Source organism: Camarhynchus parvulus, chromosome Z, assembly GCF_901933205.1.
Source record: "Camarhynchus parvulus chromosome Z, STF_HiC, whole genome shotgun sequence".
Classification (NCBI taxonomy): domain Eukaryota; kingdom Metazoa; phylum Chordata; class Aves; order Passeriformes; family Thraupidae; genus Camarhynchus; species Camarhynchus parvulus.
Genome location: NC_044601.1, coordinates 58,567,895 through 58,586,920, shown reverse-complemented (window position 1 = coordinate 58,586,920; position 19,026 = coordinate 58,567,895). Strand labels below are relative to the sequence as shown.

General features: G+C 36.2%; 1 protein-coding gene across 1 annotated transcript in view; it reads left to right on the top strand.

Moving 5' to 3' along the window:
• Positions 1–19,026, top strand: part of SLC1A3 (solute carrier family 1 member 3) — a 66,466-nt gene that overhangs the window by 36,329 nt on the left and 11,111 nt on the right. Inside the window, exons 4-5 of the mRNA XM_030968182.1 lie at positions 8,374–8,578; positions 11,889–11,931. Of these exons, the coding sequence (XP_030824042.1) occupies positions 8,374–8,578; positions 11,889–11,931 (248 nt within the window). The remainder of the gene's footprint in view (positions 1–8,373; positions 8,579–11,888; positions 11,932–19,026) is intronic.

The window sequence follows — 19,026 nt, the reverse complement described above, 5'->3', positions numbered from 1 at the left end:
AAAAGCATATTGTTTGTCACATTCCAATACTGTGAGCAAAAGACAGAATAATGCGAAGAGTTAAATGAGTATCTCAACAGCCCCACAGCAGGGTCCTTCTCAGGCAGATGTGTTTCAGGAAATGTGCTTTCCTACTGGTTCTTCAAATGTATCCTGTTATATTGCAAACCTGAAAAGCAAGCCAACTACATTTTTCAGAACAGAAGAGCATGATCCTGTTGGAGCTTTCATTTAGTAATGTAAGCATCATTAACACTCAGTAGATGTACTGTTTTATATTGACATATTTCATTTTACCAGGTGTTATACTTCATTGTTTATAAATACTTTAGCAAGAACAAGCAGAGTAAAGGGGAAGTTTATGAAATTCTTCCCTGCCCTCAGTGACTCACACTGACAGAGAATTTTAAAGGAAGAAAATGTAGAACAGTTTTCGTTGGAAGGGGCCTTTAAGGTCATCTAGTCCAACCCCCTGCAATCAGCTGGGCAGCTTCAGCTAGATCAGGGTACTCAGAGCCCTCTCCAGCCTGACCTTGACAGTTTCCATGAGAGACACTATCTCTCTGGCCGAGAGTGTTTCAGCTCCCTCATTGAAAAAAGTTCTTTTGTATGTCCAACCTCAATCTGCCCTCTTTGAAACCCTTACCCCTTTTCCTGTAATAACAGACTTTACTAAAAAGTCTCTCCCCATCTCTCTTACAGGCCTCCTTTATGTACTAGAAGGTGCTAAAAGGTCTACCCAGAGCCATCTGCTCTCCAGACTGATCAGCCCCAACTCTCTCAGCTTGTCCTCAAACAAGATGTGCCCCATCCCTCTGATACCCTTGCGGCCCCTGGACCTGCTCTAACAGGTCCATGTCTCTCTTGTGCTGAGGGCCCAAGAGGTGGATGCAGTGCTCCACTCCCATGCAAGTGGAATCTTATGAGGACAGAGTAGAGGTGGAAAATCACCTCTCTTGACCTGCTGATTATGCTTTTGCTGGCTCATGTCAAGTTTTTCACCCACCAAGTCATTCTGGCCAGGGCTCTGGGTCTGTTCATGCCCAGCCTGTGCTGATACCCAGGGTTGCCCTGGCCCAGCACTTTGCACATGCTCTTGTTTAAACCTCATGATGTTCACCTGGGCCCACTCCTTGAGCTTGTCCAGGTCCCTCTGGATGACATCTTGTTCCTCGGGCATGTCCAACACCTTTCTCCTTGGTGTCATCCACAAACCTACTGAGGCTGCACTCAATCCCACTGTCCGTGTCATTGATGAAAATGTCAAACAGTGCTGACACCAGCACAGACTCCTGAGGGACACCATCCATCATGGGTCTCCATCTGGACATTGACCAATCAAATCATTTTTGCACTGAATTAGCAAACTAAAAAGAGAGTAAGGCTGCGGAATATCCAAACATGGAAATTGTTGGGATAAAAGTTGCTATTGGTTTGAACCTCAAGCTCAGTAAGTTTTTAACCAATACTGTAGAATGTATTTCTCTACTGTATTAGAAGGCTAAACTTGATGGCCCAAAAATACCTTCAAGTACACACAAAAGATTAGGTTTCATAAAGTGAAGCTATTTTACTAAAAGAGCATTACTCAGTGATGAACCACAACAAGAGTCTTTTATTATTCATGGTTAACTGAAAGGTAAAACTCACTGTAAAGCCACTAGAGATTATTTGGACCTCTTCCATTTATAACATTCAGTGATGTTCAGACATTATTGTGGCAGGGTTTCACAAACATTCTCCTTCTAAGGAATAAACTGTAGCTAAAAAAGCAGGTGTTTGCTAGTTTTCTGCCCCAGACACTTTCCTTCTGCTTCCCTTGTAAAAGTTCTGGTGTTCACATGACACAATTCTGGGGTAATTCAAAATGACAAATTATCAGAAAAAACTAATCCTACAAAACCCGAAGCTGATCCTTTTTGGGCAAGGATGGGGCAGGACTACTGCTGTGGGGCAAGGCTAGTCATTTAGGAGACACTCTTAGCCATTTAATTGGCTCTTTGAATTGCATTACTATATCCCAGCCATGGGTTTCATTAGTCAGCTTGGCTTAATCACAGTCACATAATTTTGGATCAAATACAACTGCTAATTTTCCTCTATTTGCCCACTGTTCTTAACAGAACAGGAAAAAAATAATGTAATATCTAATTTCATTATCTAAACATTCATATCTAAACAAAGATAAGTTAAACTGATATTTGGGAGCAACTTGTCTTATCAGTTTATGCAAAAAGGCTGTATTTCAGACGTATATTTTAAGTGGCTTCAGGAAGCCATTAGCCATATTGATTTAATATTGCTGAACTTCACCTATCCATATAGTTCTTTGAAAATGTTAATGTCTTTTTTCTTTGCAATTTTATTATTTTACTGTTACTATTATTAAAAACTGTAATTTGTACCTGATCTTGTGAGGGGCCCAAATGTCAAAGCCAAAATTTAACTTTTGTTTTCTCGGAATGCTCAGCACCACAGAGGACATATTCAGCTGCTATTAGAATAAAACTCTAGTGCTTAATCATGTTAATTAAATTTGGGCAATATCTCCACTGCCTTTACCTAACTAATTGTTTTCCATACAAATTTTCTGTCAGCATATTTTACCGTGACCTTGCACAGTGTTCTTACTTTCCACAAATCCTCATCAACATACACAAAAGGGATTGTTCTCATGGTCTCACACTGAGAGTTTACTCATCACACAGTGCTTAGTGGATGTAGGGGGTGGGAGTAGCCCATTTGAGACTGCTTCATTAGGAGAGTGAAAGACAACCTTAAAGAAACAAAATTAGGGCAACACTCCTGAGTCAACAGTTGCCATTATTGCTGCTCCACCATAGGAGTCCTTAACAAGCAACTGCAATTTCCTAATGAAGAGACCATAAAAAAGTAAACAGGAAAATAATTAGGAATAAAAAGATGGTCTGTTCATAATGTTTTGTGTATAAAAACTTAGCTCAAAACATCTAAAGGGAATTTATATGAAAATCTCCATTGGAAAGGAAGTGCCATCCATTCAATTCTAATATGCTGAATAGGGAAAGAATTCATCATGGTCATAGGAATCCTCTTTTTTTTGTTTCAAGAAGTTAGCATATATAAGGACCAGAATGGACAGTTTTTCCACACACTCATCCAGAACTGCTTCATTATTTTATGCCATTTCATCAACATGTTGCTACATCTTGTCAGAATCCTGACCTGGAGGTGTTGGGTCCTGTGCCCACAGATGGGAACCCCATGGCAGTGCCAGCTCAGCCTGCACCTGGGCTCTGAGCACACAATCTCCCCTACTGAGAAGAGTTACCAATACCTTGTGAGAAGTGACTGAGGACTTTGGGTTTGTCCTGTTTGGAGAAAAGGAGGCTGAGGGGCTGACCTCTCAGTGAGGGAGGCAGCACACTGGAGCAAGCATCCCAGAGAGGTGGCCAATAACCCCCACCTGTCAGTGTTGAAGAAGTCAATGTCCTTAATAACTTTAATTTTTGGTCAGTTCTGAAGTCTAGTTGGCCTAGATGGTCATTTCAGCCCCAACAGAAAATATTTTAAATGCTTGTCATTATGCATGAAAAGGCATTATGCATTTTAAAGAAACAAAAATCTAAAAGCACTGGGGGAAACGCTTAAAACCACAATAATTTTAGTGTAGGAGAGCAAACACATAAACTCTTTAGTTTTGTCAGAAGTTTTTAAAGGGCACCAAAACCAGTCAGAAACCGGGACTTTTAATATGATAAGCAGTGGCTGAGCATTTTAACCATTTTCAAACTAAAATTATAGGCATGCATAAATGTATGTGCTTACATGCACACCCTCTATTCCCAGTGTCAGTCTTGCTTGTCCTGAGGAAAGATAAAATCACCCAAAGTACTAGAATCAATCCTACATAATGACTGTTTTTCCTCAGAGGGTTGCTATTTACTTTGGAGTGTAAGAAAAGAGATCCTATTTAAAAGCTACTATTTATGCGCTCTCATTTGTTAGTGATTAATTTTGGAGCCAAATATAAACCCAAGGATGCTTTGCTGACTAGGAGTTTACACACAGAAACAGGGCTTCAGGCATACCAGCTGGTGACCAGTTACTGCTGTGGGAAAAAAGCATTTTGCATCTAATTATGTAATATATTTAGTTCTTCTTTAAAAAAAAACAGGAAAATACTAGAGGTAGAAATTTTCAAGTAGTGTATTAGGGAAAATTAGGCATAAACTCCAATCTCAGACTGAAATAGCTCATTGAGGACTTTGGACTGTTCAGCACAAATCAGTTTATTCCATTGATTCTATTGTGCTAATTAAAGGGAGAAAGTATTCTGAAGCTGTAGGACTTTTAGCATAGGTTCTACATTCCAGCTTTTAAAACAATTCCTTGGAATTTATTCTTGAGCAAGTAGATTCAAAGCTGTTTGTCTTAAATGTTATCTAAAGAAAACATGCTCCGTGTATTTTATGCTTGATCTTCCAGGAGTACAGTACCATCCCTCTGCATTAGTGTGCCCTGCTATAATTCAATATTACACATAGATTATGTGCAGCATGCTTTCAATATCTCATAACTCTGGATTTGGCAAATTCTAGAATTCTGTATAATAGAAAATCATAAGTAAAATATAATTGACATAAAACTAGTCATAATATTGAGACTATTCATAAAATAGTAGCTATTCATGATGAGTCATAGAATTAATAGTTCATGCCAATTTACAGAACAGTGATCAAGTCAGATGAGCAATCAGAACTACCAAATTAACAATTCAGAATTGTTAAAGTCCTCCTAACTAGATTTTTTTCCTTTTCCCTGTATCTTTTCTCTCTCTTTCTCCTGTTATATATTTACCTTCTCCTTGCCTTTCCTATATTATAAATTATTTTCATTTTTTCTCTAATATCTTTGTTAAACAACAAACTAGTGCTTTGCTTTGTGACACCCTGGAGAACTCCATCTCATGTCCTTATTTCACACACAGTGTTTATTTCCCAAGAGAGGGAAGGGGTAGGTGAAGGAAGAAGATGGGGGGAGTTACAGTTCTGCAGACTTATGCCTACCCCCTGCTTTCTTTTCTCCCCTTCCTTCTCTCCAGCCTCCCTCCCTCCTTCCCCATCAGTACTTAAAAAATCATTCCCATTCATGTTGTGTGAGCGCACACGCTGGGAGAAATTGCAGGGGCTCTGCTCCAGATCCCCTTGACAACCCCAAGGCATCCCTGTGCGTGGGGACTGGTGGCACGGCAAAGTTTCCCAGGCCCCCTGGGGAAGGGGAGGGAGAGGGAGAGAGGAGGCAGAGGTGCTGGAGCCAGCAGCGAGGAGGAGAGAGCAGCGAGCAGGATGAAAGGGGCACATACATCTCCCGCGGGACAATGGGGGTTTTGCTGGCTGACTGTGAAAAGACACACTGAGGATACAATGCTTTGTGACACATGAAAGCTTTGGGGACCTTTCCAGAGCCCCATTCAGTTCTAAGGAGTCTTGTCAACATCTTAAAATGCAAAGGAAACAACCCCTCTCATTTCCCCGTGTTTTAAAAACGGATTTTAAATATTATTTTAGAAAATTGTTGTTGTTGGTATGCTGGAAACTTTTGCAGTTTGCCGAGTTCCCATTAATTGCAGTGGGAGGGGAGACTGCCCAGCAGGTCCCCAGCAAGGGCTCTCAGAGGTGAGCACTTGTTTCCCCCTCAAACAGCTTTTGTTCATACTTAGGCCTGTCATCCCTCTGCTTTGAATGCTTTCTGCTGTACATACCACAAGCAGTTACAGCTCAAGAAGAGAGGAATTGCTGTTCCCTATGTCCAAGCTGAGAAATAAATTATATGATAGCAAGAGCAGGAATGAGACTGAGCAACCTAAAACAAGGAGCAATGTAGTCCCAGGCAGAGGGCACCCTGGGAAGCCAGGCTGGAAAGCAGTTTACAGAGATAAGAGCATCACCCCTGCTCCCTGACATACTGCTTTCACATGGTTCACCAATCAATCCCAGAACCAGCCCAAGAAAAAATTAGGATCAAAATATCTAATCCTTCAAAACAGCAATCCTTTCTGGTAAGGTATGTCCTACACTGACTCCTAGTGACTTTTGGAGTGTAGGAGGTCCAACTTTCATAAGGGGTGAAGTACAAAAAAATAACAGGCTTGGTCAAAGCACAGGCAGGTGTGCCTGCAAATCTTCTAAGAATGACAGTGCTCAGCCTCTGGTCCTGAATCTATTATCTGTAAAGGGCAGAATATTGGGAACTGACTAATTCAAAATCTCTGCATTTCCAAACTTTCCTACAAAACTGTACAGTTTAACAGTTTGTTAAACTGTTTCCTACTTAACTGTACAGTTTCACAGCTCAGGCTGTGAAAAAAGTTTAAAAATGGTCTTATCCAAAATGCAAAAATAGATAGACCATTGTTGTTACTTTAGAAAGAAAAAGTAATAACAGAAAGAAACTGATTATATTTACAAAAATTAAATTGAATGGACTAGTATGTAAATATTCAAATTTTCACTTTGTAAGTTATGTTTTAAGTGCCATATTAATACTTTAAAAATAAAATTTGTAACAAATGTCTGAGATATGTGCTGTGCAGTTTGATAGCAGATCTAAATTTTCCAAAACTTATTAACTTTATTTCTTTTATTGGCTAATAGCATTTGCATTATTTCATATTTGCTTTACTTGAGGACTCTAAAAACAAACAAATCTTCCCTCCACAAATAAGAGAATTACAGGACTTCCTGTTTGTAAAACTCAAAAAGCTATTTCTAACTTGCTAGTATTAACCATTTTCCTCACAGCATTTCAAATCACAAATGTAAAGATAAAATGAACATAATAATCCAATTTTGCAGATTGAAAAGCTGAGTAGAGACATGAAGGATCAAATGCTTCAAATGTTGGATTTCCACGCTCAGTTTCTTGCTGTACCCTTTGTTCTTCCACTACAATGGCACACACATAAACCAAACAATTCAGTGTGTGAATCTAGTGATGTCTGTTTGCAACTCCTTTTGTGGGTACAAATCTTACTGACTCTAATGGTCTCTGCCAAAAGGGCAGAAAATGAAAAAAGCTGAACTGAAAGGGTAAGTATAAAGCATGTGATTGGTTTTATACTTTGAAGATTTGATCAGAGCCTGGGACACGTCCTTGATCTCAGCCAGATCAGGGACTAGAGTGCTTTCACTGTAGCTCCAAGAGAATGTATCTTCTCCTTGAGAAAGCAGACAGAAGTATTATATATCTACAATAATTTAAAAAACTTTTAGTTTTGCTGGGCTATGATTCAAGTTTCCATGTTATTTATATTCCTGCAGTCCTCTTGCCTTATTTTAAATGCTTTCTCCTATGAAACAGGCACCCAAAGCAGAGGTTAGTCAGTTTTTTTTATATTTTATATGTTCAAAGGTAGCATCCAATAAATGTGCAGGGAATCTTAGGAAGTGTGGATTAGGCAATTCCATATAGGAGCAGATAATAAAGCTAAAAGATCCTTTTCTAACCCCTCTTTTCATTCTGCACTTTGAAAGCTTGATTGCAACAAGAAGCACTAGCACTGCTTTGAGGCAGATGGCACATCCCTCCTGATGGAGAATGGGCAAATAGTGAGGAGAAAGAGGAGTGGGACATTTTCAGGAGAAGAACTATGAGACTTAGCTGCATCTGCTGGAAAGAGAAAGAGCATTTCCATTTCTGACAGCCCTCATGAGACATTCCTTCTCAGAGACTCAGAACTCTTTCCCTGGCAGAGCTGTACCTTCTATTAGAAAACACATTGCAGCCATTCATCAGTGCAATCTGATGAACAAACACTATAGAAGATGGCCTAAGGAGCACCATAATATTCACAATAGATCCAAATAGAGCCAAGAATTAGGATTAATGTTGCAAGTCCTGTAAAGTTTATGAAAGACTATAAAGGCTTATTCATGCCATGGTAAGGATTTTCTGAAACAGCATTTAATCTGTTTTAAACTCCCATGGCTTGGGACAGAGGTAATCTGAGGTTGCCCATTGGGGATTAAAGAAAACTCTTCATACATGTTAATTGTTGCAAACATTATCAACATTACTTAAGAGTACTCGCTTTTCTATCTTACAGTTATAAATTATGTGCAGCACATTTTTCAGACTATGGTAACTACATTGATCAGAAACCACGAATTGTGTCACTGGAATATAGGGAGTGTCACACCACATCAGACCAATAATCTTTACTTAAAGATTATGACAGTGGCAGTATGAGCTGCAAATTAGGGACATCTTGCCTTGGGTAGTTTTAAGTGCGATCATCAAAATTCTTCCCACAGAACTATTTTCATCATGCTTAGTTCATACTCTTTCCTCACAACTGCATCGGGTGAATGTCGTTGTGCTTAAATCCACTAGGAATTGCTGCCCTGGATAGTAAAGCCTCAGGGAAGATGGGAGTCCGAGCTGTAGTCTACTACATGAGCACTACAATCATTGCTGTACTGATTGGCATAATCATTGTGGTCATCATCCACCCCGGGAAAGGTACAAAGGAAAACATGCACAGAGAAGGCAAAATTGTACAAGTGACAGCAGCAGATGCCTTTCTTGATTTAATCAGGTATGGCTATGATATTGTACATTTTCTGTACCAATAGCTATTGTAATGTTAGATTCACAGAGAACAAAGTAGAGAATTTTAAACAGTGATTGCATAAAGTTGCCAAATTCCTTTCAACTGTGTGATATCAATATCTGTAACTCGTACAATGCTAAAAATGGTTACATGGATTTATTTCCAAATCTAGCTGTTGTAAGGGAATAAATTGTTTTTAATACTAAAAGGAAGACTCTTTCTTTCTTTCTTTCTTTCTTTCTTTCTTTCTTTCTTTCTTTCTTTCTTTCTTTCTTTCTTTCTTTCTTTCTCTCTTTCTTTCTTTCTTTCTTTTCTTTCTTTCTTTCTTTCTTTCTTTCTTTCTTTCTTTCTTTCTTTCTTTTCTTTCTCTCTTTCTTTCTCTTTTCTTTCTTTCTTTCTTTCTTTCTTTCTTTCTTTCTTTCTTTCTTTCTTTCTTTCTTTCTTTCTTTTTCTTTCTTTCTCTCTTTCTTTCTTTCTTTCTTTCTTTCTTTCTTTCTTTCTTTCTTTCTTTCTTTCTTTTCTTTCTTTCTTTCTTTCTTTCTTTCTTTCTTTCTTTCTTTCTTTCTTTCTTTCTTTCTTTCTTTCTTTCTTTCTTTCTTTTTTTTCTCTCTTTCTTTCTTTCTTTCTTTCTTTCTCTCTTTCTTTCTTTCTTTCTTTTTCTTTCTTTCTTTCTTTCTTTCTTTCTTTCTTTCTTTCTTTCTTTCTTTCTTTCTTTCTTTCTTTCTTTCTTTCTTTCTTTCTTTTTCTTTCTTTCTCTCTTTCTTTCTTTCTTTCTTTCTTTCTTTCTTTCTTTCTTTCTTTCTTTCTTTTCTTTCTTTCTTTCTTTCTTTCTTTCTTTCTTTCTTTCTTTCTTTCTTTCTTTCTTTCTTTCTTTCTTTCTTTCTTTCTTTTTCTTTCTTTCTTTCTTTCTTTCTTTCTTTTTTCTTTCTTTCTTTCTTTCTTTCTTTCTTTCTTTCTTTCTTTCTTTCTTTCTTTCTTTCTTTCTTTCTTTCTTTCTTTCTTTCTTTCTTTCTTTCTTTCTTTTCTTTCTTTCTTTCTTTCTTTCTTTCTTTCTTTCTTTCTTTCTTTCTTTCTTTCTTTCTTTCTTTCTTTTCTTTCTTTCTTTCTTTCTTTCTTTCTTTCTTTCTTTTCTTTCTTTCTTTCTTTCTTTCTTTCTTTCTTTCTTTCTTTCTTTCTTTCTTTCTTTCTTTCTTTCTTTCTTTCTTTCTTTCTTTCTTTTCTTTCTTTTCTTTCTTTCTTTCTTTCTTTCTTTCTTTCTTTCTTTCTTTCTTTCTTTCTTTCTTTCTTTCTTTCTTTCTTTCTTTCTTTCTTTCTTTCTTTCTTTCTTTCTTTCTTTCTTTCTTTCTTTCTTTCTTTCTTTCCTTCTTTCTTTCTTTTCTTTCTTTCTTTCTTCTTTCTTTCTTTCTTTCTTTCTTTCTTTCTTTCTTTCTTTCTTTCTTTCTTTCTTTCTTTTTCTTTTCTTTCTTTTCTTCTTTCTTTCTTTCTTTCTTTCTTTCTTTCTTTCTTCTTTCTTTCTTTCTTTCTTTCTTTCTTTCTTTCTTTCTTTTCTTTCTTTCTTCTTTCTTTCTTTCTTTCTTTTCTTTCTTTCTTTCTTTCTTTCCTTCTTTCTTTCTTTCTTTCTTTCTTTCTTTCTTTCTTTCTTTCTTTCTTTCTTTCTTTCTTTCTTTCTTTCTTTCTTTCTTTCTTTCTTTCTTTCTTTCTTTCTTTCTTTCTTTCTTTTTTCTTTCTTTCTTTCTTTCTTTCTTTCTTTCTTTCTTTCTTTCTTTCTTTCTTTTCTTTCTTTCTTTCTTTCTTTCCTTCTTTCTTTCTTTTCTTTCTTTCTTTCTTTCTTTCCTTCTTTCTTCTTTCTTTCTTTCTTTCTTTCTTTCTTTCTTTCTTTCTTTCTTTCTCTTTCTTTCTTTCTTTCTTTTCTTTCTTTCTTTCTCTTTCTTTCTTTCTTTTCTTTCTTTCTTTCTCTTTCTTTCTCTTTCTTTCTTTCTTTCTTTCTTTCTTTCTTTCTTTCTTTCTTTTCTTTCTTTCTTTCTTTCTTTCTTTCTTTCTTTCTTTCTTTTCTTTCTTTCTTTCTTTCTTTCTTTCTTTCTTTCTTTCTTTCTTTCTTTCTTTCTTTCTTTCTTTCTTTCTTTCTTTCTTTCTTTCTTTCTTTCTTTCTTTCTTTTTCTTTTCCTCTCTCTCTCTCAAAAGAAAGACCTTTGTTCCTCTATCTGCACCTACCCATCTGCATCAGTATTTTTTCCTCCTTCCATAGCACAGACCTTATTATTAAATTCCTCCCGTTTTCTTCCAACTTGCAACAGTTTTGTCACTTCACTTGAACCCCTGATTTACTTATTTATTTCAATTTTGAATTGTAGCCACCAATCTGGGTGCATCTACTCAATTTATTCAATTTATATGAATGGGAAATGCATTTCAGGAACGGGCAAGTAGAATGCTTGAGATAGAGGGCACAGACGTAAAATCTTGGTTTTTCCTTGCTCAGAGAATCTGCAGTACCTCTTTTACAGAGCTAACATGTCACAGATATATTCCAGGGAGTAGGGAAGCTGAGGTTTTGAACTCAGGAGCTTTTCCACAGGTAAAACCACCAAAATTTTGTGTTCCACTAACCCATTTGGAGAATCTGGAGACACGGAGAAAGGCCTCCAAGGATCACACTGCCAGAAAGGGGGACTACAGAAACCTCCATTAAGAGGTTTGCACTCAGATTCCTCAAGATTTATTCAGTTAGGCTGCTTCTAAATCCCACAGAAATGCACAAAACAAACAAAAACAAACAAACAAATCCCTATCTGCAACAAATGTGCATGTGTATATATTACTATAGAATACTCAAACAAAGATTTGGGTATAACCACAACAAGACTAAATCAAGTAATAAATATCATTAAGTACTAGACTACATAAATGCAAATATTGTTTGAAAACTCAAAATACATTAAATATTATTAAATTATTTCTTAATCTGGATTCATAATGCGTTCATAAGTATAAAATCAAAAGTGAGCCCATAGAGCTTTGTACATTTAGTAATTTAGCTAATACACTTCTCCATAACCAGACGTGTTATACAATACTGAATACAGAGATTCTAGTTGCCAGGAACTATCCAATCCTACATTTCATCCTGGTAAAGCTAACCAGGCCAATGCAACTTGCAAAGCTCTACTCATTGAATATGTAATCGCATATTATTCTTAGGATTCCTCAAAAATTAGCTCTCCAATTCTTTTATTAGCTATGTCCTTACTAAAGGAATTTTACCATATTATTCTCATGTTTTTTTTCTCTTTCACAGAAATATGTTCCCTCCAAATCTGGTGGAAGCTTGCTTTAAGCAGGTAACTTTTAATTTTTTTAAATTCCAAATAAAACATGAAGAATTAAGAAATTAAATGTAACCATGCTTGCCTTAAGAATATCTACTTATAGCAGGAACATAACTTATATTTGCTATCAGATGTCAGAAAAAAAATTTCCCTGAACTAAACCAACTAAATCTATGCTTTGTTTTCAATCATATTGAGACAACAGTGTTTGTTATTAGAAGTAAAGAAAACTCACACAGTTTGGCAAATCAAAAAGTTCCTTTTTTCAAAATGTCAAATTCATCAGTTGACAGCAAGGTTCATTAGAGGGAATTCAGGATCTGCTTTTCTAAAACAGTGTTTTGTTAAACTGGGAGATACTGAGATATTCACCATCTGTGCAAAGACTGGAAGATTTCCAAGGATGCCACATGACAAATATGCATAGGTTGGAAACAGAGGAAAAAAATTTATGGACATTAACAAAAAAAGCAAATTAAGATCTTCCTGTCACCTACAGTAGAAGTCCTTAGGAGCTCATTTTTTATGTTGCTTTTCAAAAACCTCTATCATTGTCTTGGTCTTAATCTTAGCTGTACTATGGAGAAAATAATAGTCCCATTTTTTTTTTTAAATGAGGACATTAGTGATTCAATGAAACCTAGAATGTGTCTTTCCATAATCTAATTGCTTCATATTGACCTCACAGATAATCTTGAACTGATATTATTATACCAGTTGCTGTCATAGCAAAAAAAAACCCCAGATGTGGAGGTCAAGAAGAGCATAAAGTATAAACTTTCCAAAATCCAGCTGACTTACATCTTGCAGAAGAATTGAAAAGAAATTGTAGCATTATCTTTAGCTGTATAAACAGAAACCAGTAAAAAGGAGTCACTTTCTGCATTAAAGATTTAGAGATTAAAGATTAAAAAGCAAACTAGACCCAGGTCCAAATGCCATGCCTCTGTCTTCAGCAAGGATGTTGATGAACTCAGTACAGAGAAGCAGAAGAGCAGTATAGAAATGCAAAAGTCTATATCTAAACAAGAAATAAATGCAAAGAATGTAATGCAATAAAGTACAGGAATGATATGATCATTATCTCAAAACAATGAAATAATTAGGGCATAAAGTTACGGATGTAGCAGCAAGTATTTTTCATAAATCTCTCAAGTTTGGAAGTTATTATCTAGAGCTCTTGAAAGCAATCAAAGTGTCTTCCAGATTGCAGTTTCAAAAAGGTTTGGGAAATTATTTAAGCAGATAACAGGCCATTAGTTTGATCTTGGTTGTAGTGAAGGCTATAAATGCCTTAAAGGGAAAAGTAGAGACTTTAAAATAAACAAAAAAGAAAAATACACAAAACAAACCTACTACCAAACCACAAAGGTTTCTGAAACATAAATTTGACCATCTTTCTTCCATAATATTGCTCATTTGCTCTTTCATTTTTTTTTCAATTTCATTTTTGGTTTTGTTATTATTTGTTTTGGTTGAAGTTTTTTATTTTGGTTTTTTTGGGGTTTTTTTTGACTTCTGAGAAACAGTAGTGTTTTTAAGATTACAAAAGTGAAATAGTTGCACAGGGGACTGTAAGAATTTTAAAATTTGTGGAGATAGCAATGGAAGTTCCTGAAGGGCTGGAAGTACATCAGTTGATATTTTTATAAATTACATTGCCAAAAGATGCACACAGTTAAGTTTACAGATGACAAGAAAGTCGAAGCACTTTGTGTTGAGAAATCAAAAAAATGCCGAAGAAAGTGATAAAACCCTGGCACAACACAACACTGTAAAGTCACAGCAACAAATTACTCAGCTCTTGCACACTTTGGCATGTTTGGTTACCTCCCAGTAGCTCTTCAACACATGTGAAGTAAACATTTAGAAATTACAGTAATTTCTTCTTTGACATAGCAAATTATCATCAAAAACACCAAAAATGTTCAATTCAGCTCTAGGATGTATGTTAAGTGACAGAACACCAAGGCATGAACTAAGGCCAGAGGAACGTGACCATTTAGGATAATGAGTATATTCAGTTTTCTTCATTCATAGATTCATGCAAAACGAACATAGTGAAGAGAGGAGTTGTTGGAATTATCAAAGGAACACAACATATAGAACAAAAAAATTACTGAGAAACTATTCAAGTACAAAAAAAAGTGGGAACAGAGATAAATAATATAAAAACATACAAAAAGAAATGGAAATCACTATTGCCAAATTTAAACTGGAAATTAATGATGTTTTTAACCCTACACAACTTAAAGTTGAATTCCTGAAAACATCTTCATTTGGGAGTTATAGGAACACTTCAGCAGTTTTCCAATACAGTTTAAAAAATTCTTTTGATAGTATTCTACTGTAGCAGAAAACTTGGTTCAGTAATTAGCAGTACTAAACCATGTTCTTAATTAAGGATGTCCTGTAGATTATGTTAACATTTAAGTATCTTGTATTTCTCATGTGCTTTAAAGCCTAAGGGAGTTTTGAAAAAACAATCTAGAAAAACCGGACATATTCAGTGGAAGTTTTTACTGACTTTCAGCAGCAGTACCAAGATTTACTGAAGTACCAGCATTTTAAATTTGTCCCACCATTACTTTTTGGACTTGATACCAAACCCTAGATTTTTACATGGAAGTTATTTTGTTGTATCAAATTTGTTAAAAAAATATCTTAGCTTACAAGTATGTATAATATTCTTAGGTATCCAGATGATTTTGTACATCTGACCCCACAATTTTCTTTCCAAAAATTTCCATCCATTATTTCATATGTTTCTCAGGAGATTTACGAAGAGGAATGAGCCATCTGGCACAAATCTGTTTGTGTAACACCGTGTCTGATGATCAGAACACAGTACTTCTCATAGCTGTCCACATTTAACAGTGTAACACCATGCCACAGCTTCACACACCTGGAAATCATCACTGGAATATGCACTGCACGTTTAAATCTCATTTGGATAGATCAGATGTGCACATTATGTCTTACAGCATCCTTAGGCAGGTTTCTTTCCTAGTTTGTACTGGAAGCCACTGGAAAATGCGAAATTAAAGGAGAGCATAACCAAAGTGGGAGAGATTTTAAGTGGAGTTGGCAATGCTTTTATATGGTTCCTGCTGGGAGACAAAGTCCTGAGAGTGAAACCTTAGGACTTACCTAGGAAATGTCTTCCTAAATTTTCTACTCTTCTTTCATTTGTTTGGTCCTTTGGATTCCCTTTCCTGTTTCTTTCCCAACAAAATTGTGAGGCAAAGCTGCCTCCCCTTTCTTTTACTTCTCCTCATCCCCCTTCTTTGCACCTTTTCTTTCTCAGATATTTCCATTTTCCACTTGACTGACGTGAATTTTCAAATATGATGGAGAGTGGTTTTGGTCCCTCAAGATCATGGGACGCATTTTTTCATGTCCTGGATACATCCATTCAATTTCATTAGGTGATTCCAAACCTTTGCGTAAAGTGGGAGGGATTTGGCTCCTCCAAATTCCACCTGGAGATTCAGGGACTTGAGAGATATAAGGAGATATGCCAGACAATGAGGACTGAGACAACTCATTGGGTACCTCGGCCTTCTCAGGCTGATTGTTGAACAGAAGATTATTAATCTAAATAACGTTTTCTGATGATGGATGTTTTCATATGACCTGTCACAACATTCACTATGCACAGTCCTCATGAGACTTTTGTGATTTTTATGAGTAACAAGAGAATCTGTATAGTTTGACTGCAGGTGAATATTCCACACCTAAAATTAGATTACTTTGTTCAAATTCTTCGCTATGCCCCTGCATTCACCCCAGTATAAGGAGATCTAAAGAAATCTTTGGGTATAAATTTCAGCTCTGGCCACTATCTATCTCTTCATTTCTCTTTCTTTGCTAAATTAAAAAATGCTGGCTAGCCTGGGGCTGGGCAGTAGTGAGCAGTCTGCTTATTAAGCAGATACTGCCTTAAGAAGTATCTTGTTCCTTGTGCTGTGCTCTGAAGGTCTATCAAAGGGCAGAAGAAACATAAGCAAACTTGCAAAATCAAGAGAAACAAAATCAATCCAAAAATTTGGCAAGGGTTGTTCTGGTGTGAATAGGTAGAATTTGATGCCAGCTGAAGCCTAAAGAGCTGCATCTGATAACTGCATTTCTTCTGAGATATTTTTAATTATATATTCTTTCCTGAACTTGTAATTATCAAGGGAATTATAAGTGTTAATCACACATCCAGAAACGAATACGAACTATTATATAGTGTCTATTCCTCATGATAATTTGAGGTAATTAAGATATATTATGACTTGTGTCATCAACTCTTACACATAAAATTTAGAATGCGTTCACACATATCCATATGGAGAGCAAAGAAAAAAAAATAAAGAAGACAGAATATCTCTGTCTTGTTTTAATTTTTTAGGGTTGCATTTGAGCAAACTTGTTACTTTTAAAATCATTGTTCACCAAATGCTGCATCATCATGCAGACTTAGCACAGACAGTACTAATGACAGAGTAAATTATGACAGTGAATTATGAACTTTCAGAACAGCCATCATTGCAATTACCTTTTCTGCAAGTTAAGCCAATGGGATACGCTGCTGCCAGGTTATAATATTGCTTCTTCAAAAGTCCTTCAATATATCCAAGTCAAATGATGGGATATCTTGTATCACTAATAAAACCAGAATAATAATCAAAGTGTAAACAACTGATTCATCATATTATTCAATACAAAATCTACATTGTCTATTACATAGTAAGCTAAGTTAATTAAAATTCATTTTCCAGTTGATCATTATCACCATGTCTTGTAAAAAAAGTCCAGAAATTCATTACTTTTGTATTTAACTTGCAGATATGATTGTTCATAGAAGGCTGTTCAAATTAATACATTCAAATAACATTTATCTTACTCCTCAGTTGTTCTCAGTACATGAATTTAAGGAAAAATTATGAGCATTTTGCATCTAAAATCTTACCAGGCAAAAATACCTCTTCCTGGAAGCCTAACGAAATTATATCCTCCTGAAGTTATAGGTCTTCAGTAGTACTGCCTAGCCCATCATATATTATCAGTGTATGGACCTCAGTTCTCTCTTCTGAGATCCTTAAACCTACAATTATTTTGCCTGACTTCTTCTATTTCTGAAAGTTGCAAAGGAACAAGAATCAGTAGAATCACAATGTGAAATGAAACCGTGAGTTTCAGCTACATTAAAAGCTGATAACTCTGATTGCCACTGAGATTGAGATCTTCTAAAAATAAGAATATCATAAAAGGTCAAAAAATTAACTCTTACCACCAGTTACTCTGCAGTGCAGTAATAGTCAACTGTACAATTATCTATCTCAAAGCCATTTCTAACATCTTGAAGGTGGTCCTTCATCCAGTCACTTCCTATGATCAGTTGGTTTTTTCACCATTCACACACAGAAAATATGTTTTGCGGTGGTCAAGCAGTCTTATATTTTGCCTTTCATGTCATTTGAAAAAGCAAAAGTGAGGATAAAACTCAACCAACACCTCACACTTTTTCCTCGGTAGATACATCCCTTGTGTTCCCTGTATCTTGTTTGCTTTTTTTTTTTGCTTCACCACAAAGCTTCTCGTGGCTTTTGGTAGACAACTTTGTGCATAAGCCAGATCCACAGCAGGCATATCCACAGGGATCTCCTGGTGCTCAGTTAGCTATAATGGAAGAAAGAGCATGTAGTAAATATTCCAGTGGACATAAAGTTGCTCTGGTTTCTGTTGGTTAGATTAATATTTTGAATCTCACTCTGAATAAGCTGTTTCTCCCTCGCTCTGGAAGGGGTTCCAGAAAGGCTATTATTCTCCGTAGTAATATTTCTGAATACTTAAAATTCTGATGAATAAAGGGAGCAAACAGAAAAGACCTGCATCTCTGTGGTCCACTCTAGTAGCTGAAATGGAAAAGGACTTAGCTGAGTGAGGTCTTAAAATCCATATAATACCCCAAAAGAGACTTAAGTAATGAATTAGAGGCATGTTCCTGCTGCAACAGAATTGCAGAATGACTATAAAATGAAGACATATTCTTATTACCACCTAAAATTCTTTCTAACACAGGTATTTGAAGGTGAAATCTTTGTGTGATTATACTTTTTCCCATATAGCTCCCAACACCTTCCCAGTCCCCCACCAGAATTTTGAAGCCACATGGGCAGCTCTGACCTGCTCTGACACAAGGGGGCAGTTCTCAGACAGGTAAAGGTCATGGTGCCTCTGATGGAAAAGTGCTCATGCCCTGTCATTAGCTCATGCCCTGTTCCAGCAGGCAGGCAGCACACATCCAGCTCTGTCCTACAGCTGTTTCACACCTTTGACCCTCCAGGTAGGGATGAGAGAAGAGCCTGAGCATAATGGAGGGGATTCAGAACCAAGTTATGATGTGCTAGGGAAAGTGGGAAATTAATAGGAAATTTCATAAGAAATTAGGCTTTACTTCCAGACCTTATTGTTACAGAACTCATTAAACAGCTTGCTTTCCTACTTTCATCTAATCTGTGTGCCTGCAAATGCAAAATAGTTACAGACATTTGCATTAATGAATTTGCACCTAAGGTTTTTTTCCTATTGAAAAACAGCAATAAAAATAGAAATGTAACACAATTACCACACTGGGAGACAAGGAAAGAGAATAAGATAGGGAAAGAGAAAGGGAAATGGAAAGGGAAAAAAAGAAAAAAGAAAAACAAAAACAAATAAACTCCCCCCAAACAAAACAAAAGCAAAAAAACCACAGTGTTTGATGTAAATTGTTAGGCAGTATTTTGACATTCCTGACAAGACAGAATAAAAAACACTTTAATGAGTACTTATATTACTTTTCCATTTACACTTTAAAATACCTCTATGTTTCTTAAAGAGACAACCCCATCCCTTCTTCCCTGGTTGTGTAATTCCAGTCTCTGTGTTCTTCCCTCTCCAACATTTCAACAGCCAGTTGAGCTGATTCACTTCCTCGGGCTTTACGTAAAAAATGGTGACATTCTTTGCTTGGTGAGATTTCTGCCACTTTTTAAAAAGTAGCATTGTCTTGCTAGCAGATCAAACAAGAATTATCACAGGTTACATGTGAATGGGTGAGGCAAAGGAACTGGACTT